At 39.8% G+C, this 19508-nt stretch overlaps 1 protein-coding gene across 1 annotated transcript; it reads left to right on the forward strand.

Moving 5' to 3' along the window:
• The first annotated feature begins 266 nt into the window (after nt 1-266).
• lsm5 (LSM5 homolog, U6 small nuclear RNA and mRNA degradation associated) lies at nt 267-15018 on the forward strand. Its single transcript, XM_052023058.1, has 5 exons — nt 267-405; nt 1522-1617; nt 12551-12578; nt 13205-13277; nt 14764-15018. Exons 1-5 carry the CDS (start codon nt 363-365, stop codon nt 14794-14796), a joined length of 273 nt encoding a protein of 90 aa, XP_051879018.1. The 5' UTR covers nt 267-362; the 3' UTR covers nt 14797-15018.
• The last annotated feature ends 4490 nt before the right edge of the window (nt 15019-19508 follow it).

Consider the following 19508-nt stretch of genomic DNA (forward strand, 5'->3'; position numbering starts at 1 on the left):
TGCCCACCACCACTTCCAGCATGAAGCTTGGTGAGTTTTAGCTAATCTACCCGGGAGCTGGAGTAATCGAAGCTGACAGCGACAGCCTCACGGCGGGAGCCACCGAGAGCCGAGAACCTCACCTCCCCCGGCCTGTGATTGAGATCCCAGCTGCACCCTTTCCGCCGCACGGCCTCAGCGCTGATTGGCCCGACTGCCCGCACGGACTCAGCGCTGATTGGCCCGACCGCCCGCACACACCCACTGAATTTTGATTCGGCAGCGCTGTCGCCTGACCCGCATGCGCAACGTAGGCCGCTCCTGATTGGTCGCCACGTTTCATTTGGTTGGTTGAAGCGAGGCCTCGCTTTACCTTGGAGAAGATGGCGCTGAACTCAACGAACCCGTCGCAGTTGTTACCGCTGGGTGAGTATTGAGGGGTTAATGGGTGAGTACTGGGGAGGTGGGGAGGTGGGGAGGTGGGGAGGTGGGGAGGTGGGGGGGGGGGAGGTTAATGGGTGAGTACTGGGGAGGTGGGGGGGAGGTTAATGGGTGAGTACTGGGGAGGTGGGGGGGAGGTTAATGGGTGAGTACTGGGGAGGTGGTTAATGGGTGAGTACTGGGGAGGTGGGGGGGAGGTTAATGGGTGAGTACTGGGGAGGTGGGGGGGGAGGTTAATGGGTGAGTACTGGGGAGGTGGGGGGGAGGTTAATGGGTGAGTACTGGCGGTTAATAGGTGAGTACTGAGGGACATTGGGGTTAATGGGTGAGTACGGGAGGTGGGGGGTGGGGAATGGGTGAGTACTGGGGAGATGGGGGGTTAATGGGTGAGTACTGAGGGGTTGTCCGGGGGGGTGGTGCGGTTAATGGGTGTTGTCAGGGGGTGTTAATAGGTGAGTATAGGAGGTTGTTGGGGGGGGTGAGTGTTAATGGGTGAGTTCTGGAGAGGAGTGCATTTATATTTTCATTGTTCGGTAGCAATGAATTTGTTCTACTTGTAACTAATGAGTATCATAGGGTGGGGGAGAAGGAAGATGTGTAGGGGTTAGATGGAGAAGATAAGATATTTGTTATGATATTTATTAATTAGTTACATTGAAACCCAGTGAAATGCATCTCTTTGTGTTACTGAGAATGTGCTGGGGGCAGTCCGCAAGTATTGCCACTCTTCTGGTGCCAATATAGCCCTGTGGGTCTTTGGAATGTGGGAGGGAACTGGGCACCCAGAAGAAACCAATGCAGTCACGGGGAGAACGTACAAACAGACAGCAGCAGGAATTGAACTTGGGTCGCTGATGCTGTAATAGCGTTATACTGACTGCTGCACTACTGTGCTGCTGAGTGGCATTTGCAGGTGAAGAGATGAGAGGTGGTATAAATTATCCATTCTAGTGGAAATGTGTTGTGACGCTGTCATCTAAATAAGTGACTTCATAGCTTCATAGAAGCATAGATAGGTTAACTAGTCAGAGTTGAGTTTAACTGTTTTAGTTCTATTTTATTTGGATTTCTGCGGATTCATTTTTTCTTCTTCTATTTCAGAACTGGTGGACAAATGCATTGGCTCGCGCATTCATATTGTCATGAAAAATGACAAAGAAATTGTAGGAACGCTGCTAGGTTTTGATGATTTTGTCAGTATCCTTTTATCTTTTACCCACTATCAACGTGGTGCAGTTTAGGATGTGCAAACAGATGTTCTTTGAACTGACTAATCCAGATGACAGGCAGTGCTGGTGTAACCACACAATGAGTATTTTGTGTAATTTTGCTCTCCTTACCAAGGGAGGAAATACTTAGAGGGAGCACAGAAGGGATTCACCAGAACGATTCCTGAAATGGTGGGTCTGTCATATGAGGAGGTACTGAGTAGGCTAGGTCTCTACTTTCTTGAGTTTAGAAGCATGCAAAGTAATGTGAAGGGCTTAAGAGGAGATGCAGGAGAATGTTTTCCATGGCTGAGGAATTTAAAAATACAGTTTCAAAATAAGGGGTTGTCCATTTAGGACTGAAGTGACAAATTTCCTCACTCAAAAGGTGGTAATTCTATACTTTGAAGGGTTGTGGAGGCTCAGTCATTGATTGCATTCAAAGGAGTGATTGAAAGGTTTTAGCATATTCAAGGAATTGAGCAGTATGGGGTGGAGTAAGAGAATGGCGTTGAGGTAGAAGATCAGCTGTGATGTTGTGGAACTGTCATAAGGCTGAATTTGATTGGGTTACCATGCATTGTGTTTAAGGTATAAACATTTATGTACTTGTTTTAATTGGATATTATATGCAGCATTTCTCCTTTCTACTTACAAGTATCTTTAACATCAAATGTTGGGAAATTAGTCTAGGAAATTAGTTGGGAAATTAGTGCTTGTATCTAATGTAGGGAGTTCCAAAAAGCATTCTGGAAGGACTTTATAAGATTCCACAGTGAATGTGACAAACAGAATTAACAGGAGATTTTGGCTTGAATTGTGAATTGAAGATGGCATTAACAGAAGGAATATTTCTTATCTAGTCAAATTGGCAGGATGTGACAAGTGGTATTTTTCTCATTGAGAAAGTCAATGAATGAATAAAAAAGCCAAAGGGCCTTTCCAGAGGTTTCTGGTTGAAATCACACTAAACAGACCTAACTGCTAAAATCTAGGCTAGTACTCATACAATCATAGTCTGTGCCATAAACTTCTACTTGGTTTGTGGTATCCATGTTAGTCAAAAGTGGACTTTTGGTTAGTCCTAATTCCCAGCTCTTGGTCTATAGTCCTGTAGCTTGTGTCTCTTAATACTCTTCCAGTTGCTCTGAAAGTGGTGAGGATTTCTGCTTTCACCAGCTTTTCAGGCATTGAATAACAGATTCCCCCCAGCCCATTTATTGTGTTTTTTTTCTCAACTTGCCTTTAATCCTCCTATCATTGAAATTAAATCTCTGCTCCTCCTCCCCCTGCCCCCCTCTCTTCCCCCCCCCCCCCATACCTCAAAGTTACCAAAATAGTTCAATTTTTTTGAGGGAATAAGATAGGGAGTTAATGGAAAACAGAAGTGGCAAGGATTTAAATTATTTTTCTATCAGTTTTTACTGTACACTAAATCCTGATAATAGAAAGTCAAGGGGCTACAGGGAGGGAGGAAGTCTCCATCATCCAGGGGGGATTTAAAAAAAATGTGCTCGGCAAACTACTTGGGTTAAAGGCCAGCAAGACTCCTGGACTAGTTCTTGGGTCTTAAAGGAAGAGATGGTGTTAGATGTAATCTACCAAAATTTCCTGGCTTTTAATGAGGTCCTAGAGGATAGGACAAATGCTCAAGAACGATTAGAGATGAAAATCAGCACACAGTAGGAGTTAGCCTAACATTAGGAGGAAAATGCTGGAATTCATTATTAAGGAGGAGATAGGATATTTAGAATATCATAAAACAATTAAGCAGAGCCAATGTGGTTTTATGTAAGGGAAATTGTTTGATAACTTTATTGTTCTTTGAGGATATAACAAATAGAGTGGATAATGGGGAACCAGTAGTGTATTGGACTCCAGATGGCATTCAATGAAGTGCTGCATAAAAGGTTAATGCACTTGATAAAAGTTAAGAGGGTTGTATATGGTGGAATGGCTAACAAACAGAAAAAAGTTGGGATGAATGGGTTATTCTAAGATCGATCTCTTTATTGATACTGTAGCCACATTTGCTGCTGATAGAAAAGTAGACAGAATAGCAACTTGTAAGGAGGACACAGTCTTCAAAGGAATATAGGTAGGTTAAGTGAGTGGGTAAGAATTAATGGATGGAAAATAATGTATGAAGTTGCAAGGTTATCCACTTCAGAAGGAAGAATGGGAATTATTATTTAAACAGCGAGACTGCATTATGTTACAACACAAAGGAATTGGAAGTCTGGGGGGGGGGGGGTGGCGGGGTTTGGGGTGGAATCTTGGTTCGCAAATTGCCTCTTGCATTTGAGCTCCCAAAGTACAACATCTCACACTTGTCTGGATTAAACTGCCACTTCTCCACTCATTTGCAGTCTGGTCGCTGCATTGTAGAAAGGGTGCGGAGGCTTTGGAGAGGGTGCAGAAGAACTTCACCAGAATGTTGCCTGGATTAGAGTATTAGCTCTAAGGAAAGGTTGGACAAACTTGGGTTGTTTTTTCTGGAGCATCGGAGGCCAAGGAGCAAACTGATAGAAGTATTTAAAAATTATGACAAGCATAGAGTAGATGTCAGTCTTTTTCCCATGGTGGAAATGCCAAATACTAAAGGGCATAGCTTTAAGGTGAGAGGAGGAACATTTAAAGGAGATTTGAGGCAAGTGTATTTTTTAAACAGAGAGTGGTAGGTGCCTGGGGAAGTTATGGAAGCAGATACAATAGCAATGTTTGAGGCATTTAGGCAGGCACATGAGCAAGCAAGAATTTGGACATAGACTGTGTGCAGGAAGATGGGTTGGCACAGACATTGTGGGCTGAAGGGCAAGTACCTAGGCTGTACTGTTCTATTATTGGAAAACTGCCAGTGTAATATCTCTATTCAAAAAAAGGAAGAAGGTGAAAAGGGTAACTATTTGTCAATTAGTCTAACATCTATTGTTGAAAAAGTGTTATAATGCTTAAGGAAGTAAAGACAGCATTTGAAAAATCCTAATCGAATCAAGCAAAGTCATGGTTTCATGAAGGGAATATCATAAACAACAAATTTAAATACTTTTTGTGGCAATCTCAACCAGACTGAATAGAGAGGAACTAGTATTGTATTTGGAAGGTGTTCGACAAGGTGCTTCAGAAAAGGTTGCCCCTTAGTGTTGAAGAAAACAGGCTGGTGTGGATAGAGGTTTGGCAAACAGGCGGGAAGTACCAAGTATGGATGGGGTTCACTTTTAGCTTGGCAGCCTGTGACCAGTGGCATACCACAGGCTACAGTGCTGGAATTGTAACTGCTTACAATATAAATGACGTGGAAGAAGGAAGTAAATGTGCAGTAACTACATTTACAGATGATACAAAACAAAAACCTAGATGACATTGAGGGTCTTTGGAACTCCTTTTTAGACGGTGGAGGCAGAGTCCTCGTGTATATTGTCTGTGTTGGAGAGAGATTTGGTAGATTTCTAATTGTTGAGGGAATTGAGGATTATGGGGAAAAACCAGGAAAGTGGACTTCTGCAATGACAGATTTGCCTACTGAATGGTGGAGCAGGCTTGAGCGGCTGATTGACCAATTCCTGTTCCTGTATCTTATGGACTTGGGACCATAGAATCGTTGGCACAGTTGTAAAGGAATGAAGGAGCAAGTTTAAGAGGATATTAGTTATAGGGGATTAGGTGTCTATGTTGTTGAAGATGAGATTCCAGGATGGTATTTTGCATCTTTTGGATGCCTGGAGTCGAGGTTACCACTACATGGCTGCAGAACATTCTGGAAGGTTGAGGTAAACAGCCAAAGGTCATGGTCCATTATTATTATTAGAAAATCAGGGATTGGTGGGGGGAAGGATGAGGTCCTGCAGCCAGTTTTTTAAAAGAAGTTTGGAAAGGGGATAGGAAAAGTTTATAGGGATATGAGCCGAATGCAGGCAAATGAAACTAGCTCAGGAAGGCTCTTTGGTCGGCATTGATGCGTTGGGCCTGTTTTTTGTGCTTTATAACTGACTGAGGTTAAGAAGCAGGATGTGGAAGGAGAACAGCACAGATGGTACATGAGGTTTTAGATTCTTGGGATGGTGGGACAACATAGGTTGAGCTTTTAATTAATTTTTTTCAATCTGGGCTTTGCTGACAATTTGTATTACCCATCCTTAGTTACCTTTGGGAGGGTAGTGGTGAGCCTTTGAGCTGCTGCTGTTCTCCTGGTGATGTATCTATATGATAGGGATTTAAACACAACAATGAAGAAACAGTGATGTATTTCAAGTTTGGATAGTGTGTAAGGAAAGGAAACCTGTTCATGGAGCTGTTCCCATGCACCTACTGCCCTTGTCCTTGGTAGTAGAAGTTGTGGGTTTGGTAGATGCTGTCAGAGTAATCTGGATTAGTAATTGCTGTGCATTTTGTAGCTGGTACACACTGCTGGTGGTGGAGGTAATGGATGTTTAGGATGGTTGATGGGGTGCCATTAAAATGGGCCTCTCTTGTCCTGGATGGTGTTAATCTTTGAGAGTTGTTGAAGCAGCCCTCATCCAGGCAAGTGGGGTATTCCACTACACTTTTAACTAGTGAGTTGTAGATGTAAAGGCTTCAAGGATATTCTGGTCAATTATGATTTTTGGATATTGACAATGGTGGCTCGGTGATGGTAATGCCATTGAATGAAAGGGTAGATGGTCTCTCCTGTTGCAGGTGGTTATTGCCTGGCACCTCAGTGGTGTGAATGTTACTTGCCATTTATCAGCCCCTGATTGAGTGTTGTCTTGGGCATGGTGCTTGTCGGCATGGGCTGCTTCATTTGCTGAGGATTTGCAAATATCCCTGCTTCTGACCTTTATGATGGAAGGAAGTAATAGATGGAGCAGCTGAAGATGGTTGGGCCTAGGATACTACCTTGAGGAATTCCTGCTGTGAGGTCCTGGGACTAGGATGATTGATCTTGAACTGAAGAAAAAAAAGTATCATGTTGTTGACAATGTGATGTAGACCTCCAAGCATTGAGGCAGATACATGCAAGTTTGCAAGCAAGTTTCTAAGTACAAAACCACAGGGTAGTAATAGTGGAAGATGTCAGTTACTGTAATAGATGCATTCCAACAAGTGAGGGGAAAAAGTAAATTTTCAAGGGTAGGACCCACAATTTTTAGTTAACCAAAAAAGTTCAAGATGACACAAAAGTTGGTGCTGTGGATAGGGAGGAAAATTGTCTTGTGCTATAGATCAGATATAAAGTTGGAGGGAGCATTGGCAGATGTCATTTAATCCCAACAAGTGTGAAGTGATGCATTTTAGGACATGTACAGTAAATGGTAGGGCATTAAGGAATGTTGATAAACAGGGGCACCTTGGGGTCCCAAGTTTTTAAATCCCTGAAAGTGGCAACATTGGTAGATAGGGTGGTGAAGGTTTTCTTTTAAACCTGACTATCATAGAGTGGTTTCTGTACTGTACAACTCTATGATAGGTTTAAAAGAAAAAAGATGCAATTATGCAAATAGCAGGTTAGAAGTTTTGACAATAAGATTAGGAAAAGAATGACTAAAATATTAAGGAAGGGATAATTGGAGGGGGGAGGAAAAGAATGACCAAATTATTAAAGGAAAAATTAGAAGCCAAGAATAAAACACAAATGTATGCTAGAAATATAAAAATAAGTTTCTGTATTTGAAAAGGTAACAAAGTGATTCTTTAGAAAGGGAGTATGGGGAACTAATAATGAAAAATGAGCTGGGATGACCAGAAATGCCTGTAAATTGGGAATTGAAAGGAAAGGAAGATTTCAGGGATGGAGGGAGACTACTAATCACAACAGAAATGGCACTGAGCAAATTGTTGGAACTGTAGGCCGTCAGTCTTTAGGTCCTGGTGGACTTCATTCTAAGGCCTTAATGGAAGTGGCTAAAGTAATAATTGTTGTGTTGTCCAAAATTCCCTAGATTTGGAAAGTTCCATTAGATTGGAAATGAGCAAATGTAACTCATTTATTCAAAAAGGGAGGATGACAGCAGGACAGTTATCTTAATTTCTGTCAGAGGGAGAATATTAGAAGCTATTATTATCAAACATCACAGCAAGGTTCATAGAAAAATCAAGGTTATTGGAGTCATTTGAAAAGTAACATTGTGGAAGTAATGTACAGGCAACCCCAAGTTATGGAGGGGTTGCATTCCTCAAAAACTGCTTGTAATGCAAGTTTTCTGTGACACAAAGCCCTTTTATTCGATTGAATCCCATATTATAAGTGCAGATGCATTCCTACAGGATGTTTGCCTTTCAACAGTAAAGACCCTGCTGCAATATTTTAAGACGGGCTGTTTGATTACAGCTGGGAAGTTTCAAGTATATATTTGTTTGGATACATAAGCAACTGTAGATGCTGTAATCTGGAGCAAAAAGCAAGCTGAAGATTGGAAGGTAATGGTGAAAGATAGAAACAGATAAGGAAATGAAAAACGGGCAGAATGGAGCTAGGTGGGGGGAGGTGAGTGGCAATCTCTTGTCTCCACTGTCATCTTCCAGCTTCTGTCTGTACAAGCATATAAATTGGGGATGTGCACTTTTAAATGCATATCAAAATTTTTTTCTTTCACATTGTGTTTAATTTTCTTCCCACAAGTTCTGCAAACTTTACTCCTTATCTCAAATTTTTGGGTAGTGATTTGGTATAATGTAAGGGCAAATTTCTGTAGCACCAATACCTGTAACATGGGGGTCTCCTGTATTTGGATTTTCAGATGTATTTGATAAGGTGCTACATCAAATGCTATGTGGGGTAAATAAGAGCTCAAGTTTAGGAGGTGATATTGATATGGATAGTAGATTGGCTGGTTAATGGCAAGCAGAATAAGCATAAATGGGTCTTGTGTAACAAGTGGGGTTCCATGAGGCTTGCTGCTAGGGCCTCATCTCTTTAAAATTTACCTAAATGACTTGGATGAAGTATGCTTGCCAGATTTGCTGTAGAAACAAAAATAGGTAGAACAGTAAGTTGTGAAGAGTCAATAAGGAGGTTAGAGGAATGTTACTAGATTAAATAAAAGGGCAGAGATCTGGCAGATAGTTTAATGTGGAAAAATGCGAAGACCATTTTGGCAGGAAAATAGAAAAGCTTTATAAAAAGTGAGAAATTGCAAATCTGAGAGGCAAAGGGATGTGGGAGTCTTAGTGCATGTTTCACAAAAGGCTAGCATACAAGTGCAGTAAGTAATTCAGAAAGCTGTTGGAATGTTGTTTATTTCAAGGGGAATTGAATATAAAAATAGGGGGGTAATGCTTCAGCTATACAAGGCATTGATCAGACCTCTGGAGTGTGTACAGTCTTCTTAAGGAGGTAAATGTATTGCAAGCAGTTCTGAGAGGGATCACCAGACCACATGGGGAGGTTATGTTATGAGAAAAGTTGGAGAGGCTAGGCTCGTTTCTGAAAATTCTGGAAACATACAGCATTTTGGGCACTTGAGCTGTAGGTTAACCTCTTCTGGAATGTTTTATCCATGTAACTCTCAGCTTATTTCATGTAACACTCACTGCAACACCTGGTGTTGCTCAAGGTTTGATATCAAAATCTTCCTATCAAAAAAGTTCCTCTGGTTCTTTCTATACATTCTTAAAATGCATCCTGTGGTACCACATGATATGGTGAACATTTCATGGAACTGAGGAGTCCTTTATTGCATCCACCTACTAGAAGAGGAATTAAAATCCAGCTAGTCTCCCAGGTCAATATTTATTAGTTTAATTAAGAACACAAAAAATAGGAGGAGGAATCAGCTATAAACCCTTAAGACTGCTCTGCAAATGATTAGGTTATGGCCCATCTGGTCTTAAACCCCATTTTTCTGCCTGTTCTGCATTGCTGTTGACTACCCAACAGTCCAAAAACAATCTGTCTGTCTCAGCATTTGATCTGCCTCCACAGTTTTCAGAGTTGAGAACTCCAAAGATAATTGACCCTTGAGAAGAAGAAATTCCTCTTTGTGTGTTGTGCTATCCCTTATTTTGAAACTTTGCCAGCAGTTCAAGGTCCTCCCATGAGGATCATCTTCATCCCAGAAATTGTCCAAGTGAGCCTTCTGAGTACAAGTAAATAAGGAAATGAAATTTGTAAGTGTGTGGTCTCACCAAATCCCTGTATAATTTATATCAATATGTTTAAACTCCATTCTCCTTGCAATAAAGACCAGCACTCTGCCTTTGTAATTATTTGCTGTACTTGCATGTTAACTTTGTTTTGCATAGGCTGTCACTGGGATCTGTCTGCACAAATATATTTGGATATTATGGATCAGAAAGTTCAACAAATCTTCAATTATAACAGTCCTCTGGATCTTTGATTTGACCCATCTCTTCTCTCCAGTTTTATCCATTGCCTTGTTTTAACTATCCCTTCTGATCTTACCCCCTCTGATTCTGAGCAATTAGTCATCTGCAGAGGTCTTGGCTTTGTTTCCTAACGTCTCATCTCAATGAATTCTAGGCCCAACACAATGTTGAATCTTCTCTGGTATGAGCCTCTGCCTTTTTCCTTGATTAAGGATTTTCACCCCAAATTGTGGGCTCTCTCCTGTCTTCAGAATTCCACTTGGACGCACTCTGGCTCACCACCCTCTCTAGACATATTCATAGCTAACTACCTGCGTGACTTTGACCCCTTCAATTTTCCACTGCCATGACTTAATCTAAGCCACATTTCTGAATGTACAACACTCTGCTCACTGAGGACCAGCCCCATCAATGTCATCAGTCTTGCTTATGAGGGTGGTGCTCTTGTTGTTTGAACTGAGCTCTACCTTGCTGAGGCTGTTATGTCAGCACTCTGACACCACTTCATACTTCCTCATGGAATGGACCACCATCCCCACCACTGCATAACAGACAATTATTGACTACATTCTTCTGGAAATATTCCTTCCACAGCCTCCAGCATCATAGTCCCCATCTGTGCACAACCTGTTTTTACCTCTTCCCTGAGATCCATAAGCAGAAATAGACCAATTGGTTCCTCAAACAAGCTCGACCATTCAGTAAGATCACAGCAGATCAAGTTTTAAGTTCACTATCACTTTCCCACTGACTCCACATTTCCCTTGGCTCCCTTGTATTTGAAATGTCTGTTGATCTCTGCCTTGAATATGTTCAATCACTGCCTCCACAGATATCTAGGTAAGAGAATTGCAAAGATCTATGATCCTCTGAGAGATGAAACCAGTCATCACTGGAATGGCCATTATTCTGAAATACTGACACCCCCTGTCTCCTCCACCCACTAGTTCTAGATACCCCCATTAGGGAAATGTCCTCAGAATCAATCCATTCAATATCTGTCAGAATCTTGCAAGTTTCAACATGATCTCTCACTTTTCTAGATAGCAGTGAATATTGGCTCAACCTTCTCAATCTTCATATGTCAATCACTTGATTGCAGGAATCAATATAATGAACCTTTTCCATACTGCCTGCATTGAAAACATATCCTCAAATATGGAGACCAAAACTACTTGCTACTCCCAGTGAAATCTCGGCAGCATCCTGTAAATTTACATCAGAAGTTCCCTCCCTTTATGCTTCCCACCTCTTGCAATTAAAGCCAACGTTCCATTAGTCCTAATTACTTGCTGTACCTGCGTGCTAACCTTTTGTTTAATGTACTAAAATCCTTCATCCATTTGTACATTTTGTAGTCTCTTTCCATTTAAATTTACTTTTTCATACTTCCAAAGTGGATGACCTCAGATTTTTCCTCATTATGTTCTCATTTGCCAATTTTTTTTGCCTAATCAGAACCTATTAATATTCCTTCGCAGGCTCTGTCTAACTTGGTATACTGTAATCAGTGCTCATCCTCTGGGGAGCTATTGTTCAGTCTGCAGTGATGTCCCTGGTCCCTCCAACAGGAGCTTGATGAATAGATCCTCAATGGATTTGGCACAAAGCAGCCCCAGGGACTTGATACTCAATACATCTACTTCAAATGACCAGCCTGTTTGTATCGGAACTGACCAATTCTGATGGAAGTCCAACTTGTAAATGTTAACTCTGCATTTTTCTCTCCACAGATGCTGCTAGATCTGAGATTTTAAAGCATTCTGTTGCTATGTAGTACTTGCAGCAACTTTTTTTTTAATCAGAAAATTCCAGCTTTTTATTTTCTCCATTCTCTGTCAGTAACTCAAACCATTGAGTTGTTCATAACCCCTCCAGCGAATTCAACAACAAATAATATGGCTGCACCACCCTCTCAGCCAGCACCACTACCACTTGTACTGTTTGGTCTACACCCTGTTGCAGACATTCCCTTTCCCTTCTTTGCAACTTAAAATGTTTGATTTTTAACTTTTCCTAATACTGATGAAAATGAAATTGATCTGAAAGATTACATCTGTTTCTCTGTCCATAGCAAATATCTGAACTGCTGAGTGTTTCCAGCATTTTCTATCTTTGTACTTTTTTCTTTCAAATTAACATGCATCGCTTCCTTAGCTGCAGATTGATTGCCCTCCTTGTAGACTGAATTGAATTTCATTTGAATAAATGTTATTAAAATTTAATAAACAAAATGCTGGAAATGCTCAGCAGGTCAGGCAGAATCTGTGGGGAAAAAGAAACAGTTTTAAGTCTGGGACCCACTACTGATAACTAGAGCCAGACCTGAAATGTTAACTGTACCTATTCCCACAGATGCTGTCTGACCTCCTGAACTTTTCCAACATTTTCTGTTTTGAATAATTTGTTCTTAACTCATCCAAACAGCACTTCTTCTCCCCCCCCCCGCCACCCTGTTCATGTTTTTTTCCCAATTTTCGTGCTCACTAACATCCATCCTATATTTTCTGCAGAAGCTACGCTGCAGAACTGAAAACTATTTATCAAAATGTATTTATTTTAATAAACCAAAGTGCAGTTGTGACGTAAATATATTTCTTAACTCTAATCTTTGGACATGGTACTTGAAGATGTCACAGAGTTGTAAGTTATTTTAATTCCTTTCTATTTTGATCTGTAAGACTACCTGCTAGATATTAAAACATACAGCCAAATTACCTTATTTGGTATTCTAGTTGGACAATCTGAGCGGATGTTTCTGGCTTTTTAACACGTTCCTTATTGTGAAGTCATAGAGACTGATGTTTGTCTATAATTCTCCATTGACTGTAGAATTACTGAACAATCAATTTGTTTTTAATCTTACGAGCATGTTCTTTTTATGGGTGACTTGTAGTTAGGTCTTCAAGGAATCACTCCTTCAGCAGACCTTTAGCTGATTTGATTTCAGTTTTCCTACTGAAGTAATTTGAATCATTCTCAAGGACAACCACTGCATCCAGATTTTGTTAATGACCTCAGTTTCCATTATAAATGATTTTGGGATTCAAACTGTTCTGCAATTGTACTTCCTCCTGTAGAATATTGCTCATTCTGTGTAATGGAATTAAATAGCAGTCCTAACAGAAACCATCAATAATTCCATTAATGTATTTGGCTCTTATCGAGGTCTTGCACCATAATCTGCTTTTGGATTTGTAAACCAGTCTGATGTTATGTTGTAACTGTTAACTGTGATGGCAATGCTTTTCACTCTTTATTTTCTACAGTGAAATCACACCAGAAGGAAGAAGAATCACAAAACTAGACCAAATCTTGTTGAATGGAAACAACATAACTATGGTATGTAATGGCAGCAAAAAAAAACCATAACAGATAAAAGTTTGTCTGAATTTTTCACTTTCTGCTATTATTAGGCAGAGACACATAGGGAGTAGAATAAGCCAGAACTTCCAACTCCAGGCAGTTGCCTTTTCTGGTATTTCTGTGTTTTTATAAAATTATTCATTTGTTTTTTTTAATTTAACTAAATGAATAATTTTATAATTTTTCAGAGATCATTTTGCTCTTTGACCAAATAAAGATCAAAAATGTATTATCATCCCTTAATTAAAAGTTATGTACAATTTAAAGCTTGAATGTACCTTTTTAACTGCATCAGCCAAAGTCAATATATACTCCACTCAAGTCTTGTATTGTTCTGTGACTGCCCCCACCCTCCAATCCCAGGTTTATGATAATCCTTTTCCTCAGGGTCTCTTTATTCTGCCATTTTACTGTCAGATCACCTGCTTTTCTTGCCAAGAAATTACATCATACCTTCATTAAAACTTATTTGACAATTTTGTGCCCTTTCTGCAAATGTTAATGTCATGTCATACACTGCAGTTTTCATCAAGGACATTTAGAGACATTCACGTGTTTGACAGTATGGTGAAACAGCTCAGCCGATTATCAGTGTTTCAGCTGTTTCATGTGTGAAGTTTCTCTTTGTGTTTTGTCTTACTCATTTGACATTCAGGGTGTGACCATTTTCGATTGGAACTTTGTGCAGCAAGTCAACATTGTTGAAGACAGGGAAGCAAATCCTTAGTTTACTTGGATGCAGTTTGCTGCTGGCAGGGATTCTTGATCAGAGTCTCTATTTTGAAATTGCTACCATATTTCAGACTTGTACAGCATAGAAACAGGCCCTTCGGCCAACCATGTCTATGCTAACCATTATGCCTATCTATATTAATCCCATTTGCCTGCATTAATTTCATATCCCTCTGTGCCCTGCTCATTCAAATACCTGTCTAGATGCCTCTTAAATGTTGTAAGTGTTCCTGCCTCCTCTATCTCTTCTGGCAGCTCATTCTCAATAGTTGTATGCCTGCAGAATATTTTACCATATTTTCTTAATTTAATTACAGATTACTCCTTTGCTTTTCCAATTATTTTTGCTCTGTTTTTGTATACTCCTATGTCCCCCTGTCTGTGTACGTACTGCATGTCTTTTCCTAACTCCTTTGCCTATTCATCCACGGTGGCCCATTAGTCTTTATTATCTTTATTCTCCAGGCATACAGCTGTTACTTCTGTGATTGGATTTTTGCAGATTTAAAAGTAAATTTCACTCAAATCAGGATGTTTTTGTGAAAAATACCATCTCATTAGCCACTCAAATATTTTTTAAAAATCTGTAAAATAGATCTGTAATTAGATACAACATGGCATCTTGTGGTTTTTATGCCTTAAATTTATAAGATAATGTAATCCTGTAATTTGCCAACTGTGGCTGTTTATTTAATATTATGTGTTTATAATTCTTCTTTAACCTTTGCAGCTTATACCTGGTGGTGAAGGCCCTGAAGTATGAATGAATCCTTCTGACTTTCAACTGTGAAATTTTGAATCTCTGGTTTTGAGTTTGTGCTTTGACCTTCTAAAATTTAATTTCAGCAGAATTTCCAAAAGTTTGTTAATATTTTGTATGTTGAGCAAAGAGTAGATTGTCTCAGAAGAGGTGAATCATGACCAAGTGCATGTAAAATTTGATTTTTTTTAAGAAAACAATAAAATGTTTTAAGTTATAACTACAGTTTTGCATTGTGTGTGGGTTTGTATTTTAATGAAATTGGGTTTTGTCTTTTGAAGTGGATCTTGCCAATCTTTGGCAAGATTTTAAAAGTAATCCTTTTAAAACCATGTCTTGCTGAACACTTCAATTGGGGTAGATATTTTGTAAATGGATCTAAATATTAAAATTATTTATGGAAAAGAATTAAATGCAAAATGAGAAATTTTCCAGCTGAAAGTCACTTCCAGCGAATTGAAAGGAGACCTGCACCTGGGTGCATAGGAATATTTTAAAAAAAAGTTATCTGGCAAAGTGAGCAACAGATTTTTTAGCAAGGAGTTTTGATACTACCCACTAACTATTGTCTGCCCCCACCCACCCCCGGGCTACAGAGGTAGGTCCTCTCTAGTTGGTCTAGGTTGGTTTCTACTCACTTTACACCTCAATGAAATCTTCTCTCAGCCTGTTTTATTTCAAAGATAATGGTGTGTATAATGCTGCTCAAGATGGTGAGTTTAATTCTGACAAAGGATATATTTTATGCTTTGTATGGTGATTCAGGGTAAAGTTTGACATGGTTACTTGTATAAAATTCAATCCAGGATGATGAGCAAGAATTTGTAATGCTCTGTTTACTGTATTGTATCGAGGTATAGTTTGAATACTGCTGCAGTTAGCTTTAGATACAGTGCTACATTGAGTTATGAACATGCATTCAGCAAGGTGAGGTTAACTCTGCCAGGTGGTGTACTTTTTCCACACTATCACATGAGGTAAATTTTGATTGTGGGTTACTTTCCATATTCAGAGGCTGAATTTGGTCAATATTGTACTGTTTTACAGAAATAAATTGTGTCCTACATTTACTGTATAAGGGTGATTTTAAATTCTTCTGAAGTTTTTATTAGAGCATTACTCAGGATGATTTGTTAAGTTTTGTACTTTAGGTACAGTACTATATGCAAATTTACTTTGGGTGAATTCATAGAATCATAAAATTATTTAGGGAAACGGGCCCTTTGGCCCAACTCGTCCATCCTGACCAAGATGTCTATTTAAGCTAATCCCATTTGCCTGCACTTGGCCCATTTCCTTCCAAACCTAGCTATCTGTCCAGATATGTTTTTTAAACCTTATAATTGTACCTACCTCTACCACTTTCTCTGGCAGCCCATTACATTTATCCACCACCCTCTGTGTGGGGAAAACGTGCCCTTCAGATCCCTTTTAAATCTTTCCCTTCTCACGTTAAACCTATGCTCTCTAGTTTTAGTCTCCCCTATCCAGGGGGAAAAGGACAACTCTCTGACTTTACCCTCCTTGTACTCCACATAATTTTATAAACCTCCATAAAGTCACCCCTCTGTCTCCTTCATTTCATGGAAAACAGTCCCAGCCTATCCAGTCTCTCCTTGTAACTCAAGCCCTCCAGTCCAGCCAATGTCCTTGTGAATCTTTTTGGTAACTTCTCCAGCTTAATCACATCCTCCCTATATCGTGTTGACCAGAACTGCACACAATGCTCCTAGTACAGTCTAACCAACGTCTTGTACAACTGTAACATGATGTCCCAACTCTTGTACTCGGTGCCCTGACGAAGGTGAAGGCAACCATGCCGTATGCTGCCTTCCCTGCCCTGCCTACCAGTGTTGCCACATTCAGGAAGCCTATTTTGTATACTGTAAATAGGTGTATCTGTTCAACAACACTCCCCAGGGCCCTGCCATTCACTCTAAGTACTGGTCTGGCTTGGCTTCCCAAAATGCAACAATTCACACACGTCTGAGTTAAATTTCATCTATCATTCCTTTGTCTCTTTATCCTGTTGTAAACTTAGACAACCTTCTTCACTATCCACCAATTTTGGTGACATCTGCCTGTAGTTCCTTGGAATATCCTTGCAGCCCTTCTTGCCAATGGAGAGGGCTATCGAAGGATACAGCAGGATATAGATCAGTTACAGATATGGATGGAGTTTAATCTGAGCGGTTTGATTAAATGGTTGATCCAAACTTTCATCAAATTGAGTATGACATGCAAACCGTGTCACCTGCATTCTCATCCAAATCATTAATATATGTAAAACATACAACAGGGGACCCAGCACCATCTCTGTGGCACAACACTAATCACCCTGTATCGCATGTGTTCTAACTTTATGGACCAGTCTGCCATGCAGGACCTTGTCAAAGGCCCAGCTAAAGTCTACTGACCTGTCCTCGTCTTCCTGGTTACCTCCTCAAAAATAAAACTCAATCCAATTCATGAGACATGATTTCCCATGCATGAAGCTATACAGACTATCCCTAATCAGTCCTTGTCTCTGCAAATGTGAATAAATCCTGTCTCTCAGAATCCCTTCCAGTAACTTTCCCACTACTGATGTTAAGCTCACTGGCCTGTAGTTCCTTGGTTTATCCTTGCAGCCCTCCTTGCCAATGGAGAGGGCTATCAAAGGATACAGCAGGATATAGATCAGTTACAGATATGGATGGAGTTTAATCCAAGCAGTTTGATTAAATGGTTGATCCAAACTTTCATCAAATTGAGTATCTTCAGTACCTTTGAGCAGTAATGGTGTTAAGCCGCACAGTGCCACCTTGGCCAATCTTTCAAGTTGCATCCAACTGCTTGTTAGTTTTCAAGACTGGAGTAGGTCAGTTTCTCTAAGCTGTTCATTCAACGATTTGCCATTCGTCAAAGGTAATGTAGTGATGTGATGATGTCATCCTTCTGGCGTGAAGCTTGTAAGGATGTAGTGACGATCTCAAAACTTCTGGTTATTAATATGGATTCTGGAAGAACTTGGTGCAAAATTCTGACGAAGGAGTTTAAGACACCAATTATTTTGCTTCTTAGTGGACCATGGCAACTCTTTTCCCTTAACCAGCTCCGAAATATGGTTAGAATTGTAAGGTGATGTTCTCAATCCTAGTAATGACCAGGAGCTTTTGTTTCCCTTCCATCTTAACAACAGATACAAGAATGGAATATGCTGCTTTGTCAGCAGAAATAATTTGCAGATCACAAACATTGATCTGTTCTTTTCCAAAACAATATTTGCACAACCCTAATCACTACCTCAGTATAGCAACATTAAGACCTCTTTGCACTACGATGGACTATTTTTTTGTTGGAGTTATGTTCTCTCTTGTAAATATTGTGTATAATTTATGTTTGTTTTTTCTTGTGAGTGCTGCTTATCTGATGCTGCAGTATATGCCTGTGATGCTGCTGCAAGTAAGTTTTTCATTGTACCTGTGCATACGTGTACTTGTGGATAGGACAATAAACTCAACTTTGACTTTAACAGTATTTGTTTATTGATTTCAACTTTATTGATTGATAAAGCTGCTACTTTGCAGGGAGAGCCATACTGAAAATCTGAATTATTTTTGAAGACCAGATGCACATACCAGATGGCCCTGAATTTCCCCAAGAGCTTCTTAACACCTCTTGGAGTCCAGCGTTGAACTTCTTGCAGTTTCCAAGCAGGTAATCTGAGCCTGTGTCAGGTTAGACCTAGTGCTGTTTAAATGACTTCATTCACTTAAATGAAGAGGAATGGCCCTAACGGAGGTAAGAAAATTTAAGAAAACTTGTTTTTGGTGTTCAGATAGATTTAATTCTGTTTTGGCGTTTTCTATTGTTTAACACATTTTAATCTTAATGTTTTAAGAAACAAATATTAACAGTTTGACTTTTTTGTAGATTTCATACATGTATCAATGTGACAGAGGCATTCACAGATATTTGAAATTTTAGCAATTTTGACAGCTTGGCGGCGTGGCTTAAATGTCAGCATTCTTTTGAGATGGGGCTTGCATTTTCAAAGGCTCTGCGCACCATGTGACTGTGCTGATCCAGACCCGACTTTGGAAATCAAGTTGCCTCCATGAGTCGGAGTATGGCAAATGTAGGGAGTTTCCCACTCTCTGCTAAGACTAGACTATATATAAGGCATTTGTATTTACATGCATTAAAATTCTCACACAAGAGGGCAGCAAAGGTCCATGGATTCTGAAAATATTCCAGATTTTGCTGGATTTTACCAACGGTTCTTGAATTCCTTAACATTCACAGTGGGAATTGTAATGTATTTAATTATTGATGTATTTTTAATGTTTTAAGATACTTCTTGACTTACCAAAATTAAAAAAAAAATTAAATACTTAAAAGTTTCCTCAGCTGTTTTGTAGGCAGAGCTTGTTCAGGTCCTTCACCTGGCCTGACTACATCATGCTTACATCTGGCACAGCTGTTTTTGTGGAATTTGCAAGTTCTCCCTACAACCATTTGGGTTTCCTGTGGGTGCTCTAGTCTCCTGCCATATCTCAAAAACACAGGCTTATAATTAATGAAAGCATATGTTTCCCTTCCTAGTAGCTTGATATACTTACTTTCTTTGTGATTTGTACAAAGATACCCAAATTCCTCTGATTAACATTAATTACCAGTAATGTTTTCTAATACAAATATTCTGCTTTTCAGTTCTTTGCACAGAAGTTAAT

This window comes from Pristis pectinata, chromosome 9, assembly GCF_009764475.1.
Source record: "Pristis pectinata isolate sPriPec2 chromosome 9, sPriPec2.1.pri, whole genome shotgun sequence".
Classification (NCBI taxonomy): Eukaryota; Metazoa; Chordata; class Chondrichthyes; order Rhinopristiformes; family Pristidae; genus Pristis; species Pristis pectinata.

What these genes read in the sequence shown, in the direction of transcription:
- lsm5 (XM_052023058.1), top strand. Translation starts at nt 363, where the DNA reads ATGGCGCTGAACTCAACGAACCCGTCGCAGTTGTTACCGCTGG. An exon ending in GTCGCAGTTGTTACCGCTGG is followed by an intron (nt 406 to 1,521) that starts GTGAGTATTGAG and finishes CTTCTATTTCAG; the next exon opens with AACTGGTGGACAAATGCATT. An exon ending in AGGTTTTGATGATTTTGTCA is followed by an intron (nt 1,618 to 12,550) that starts GTATCCTTTTAT and finishes TCTAATCTTTGG; the next exon opens with ACATGGTACTTGAAGATGTC.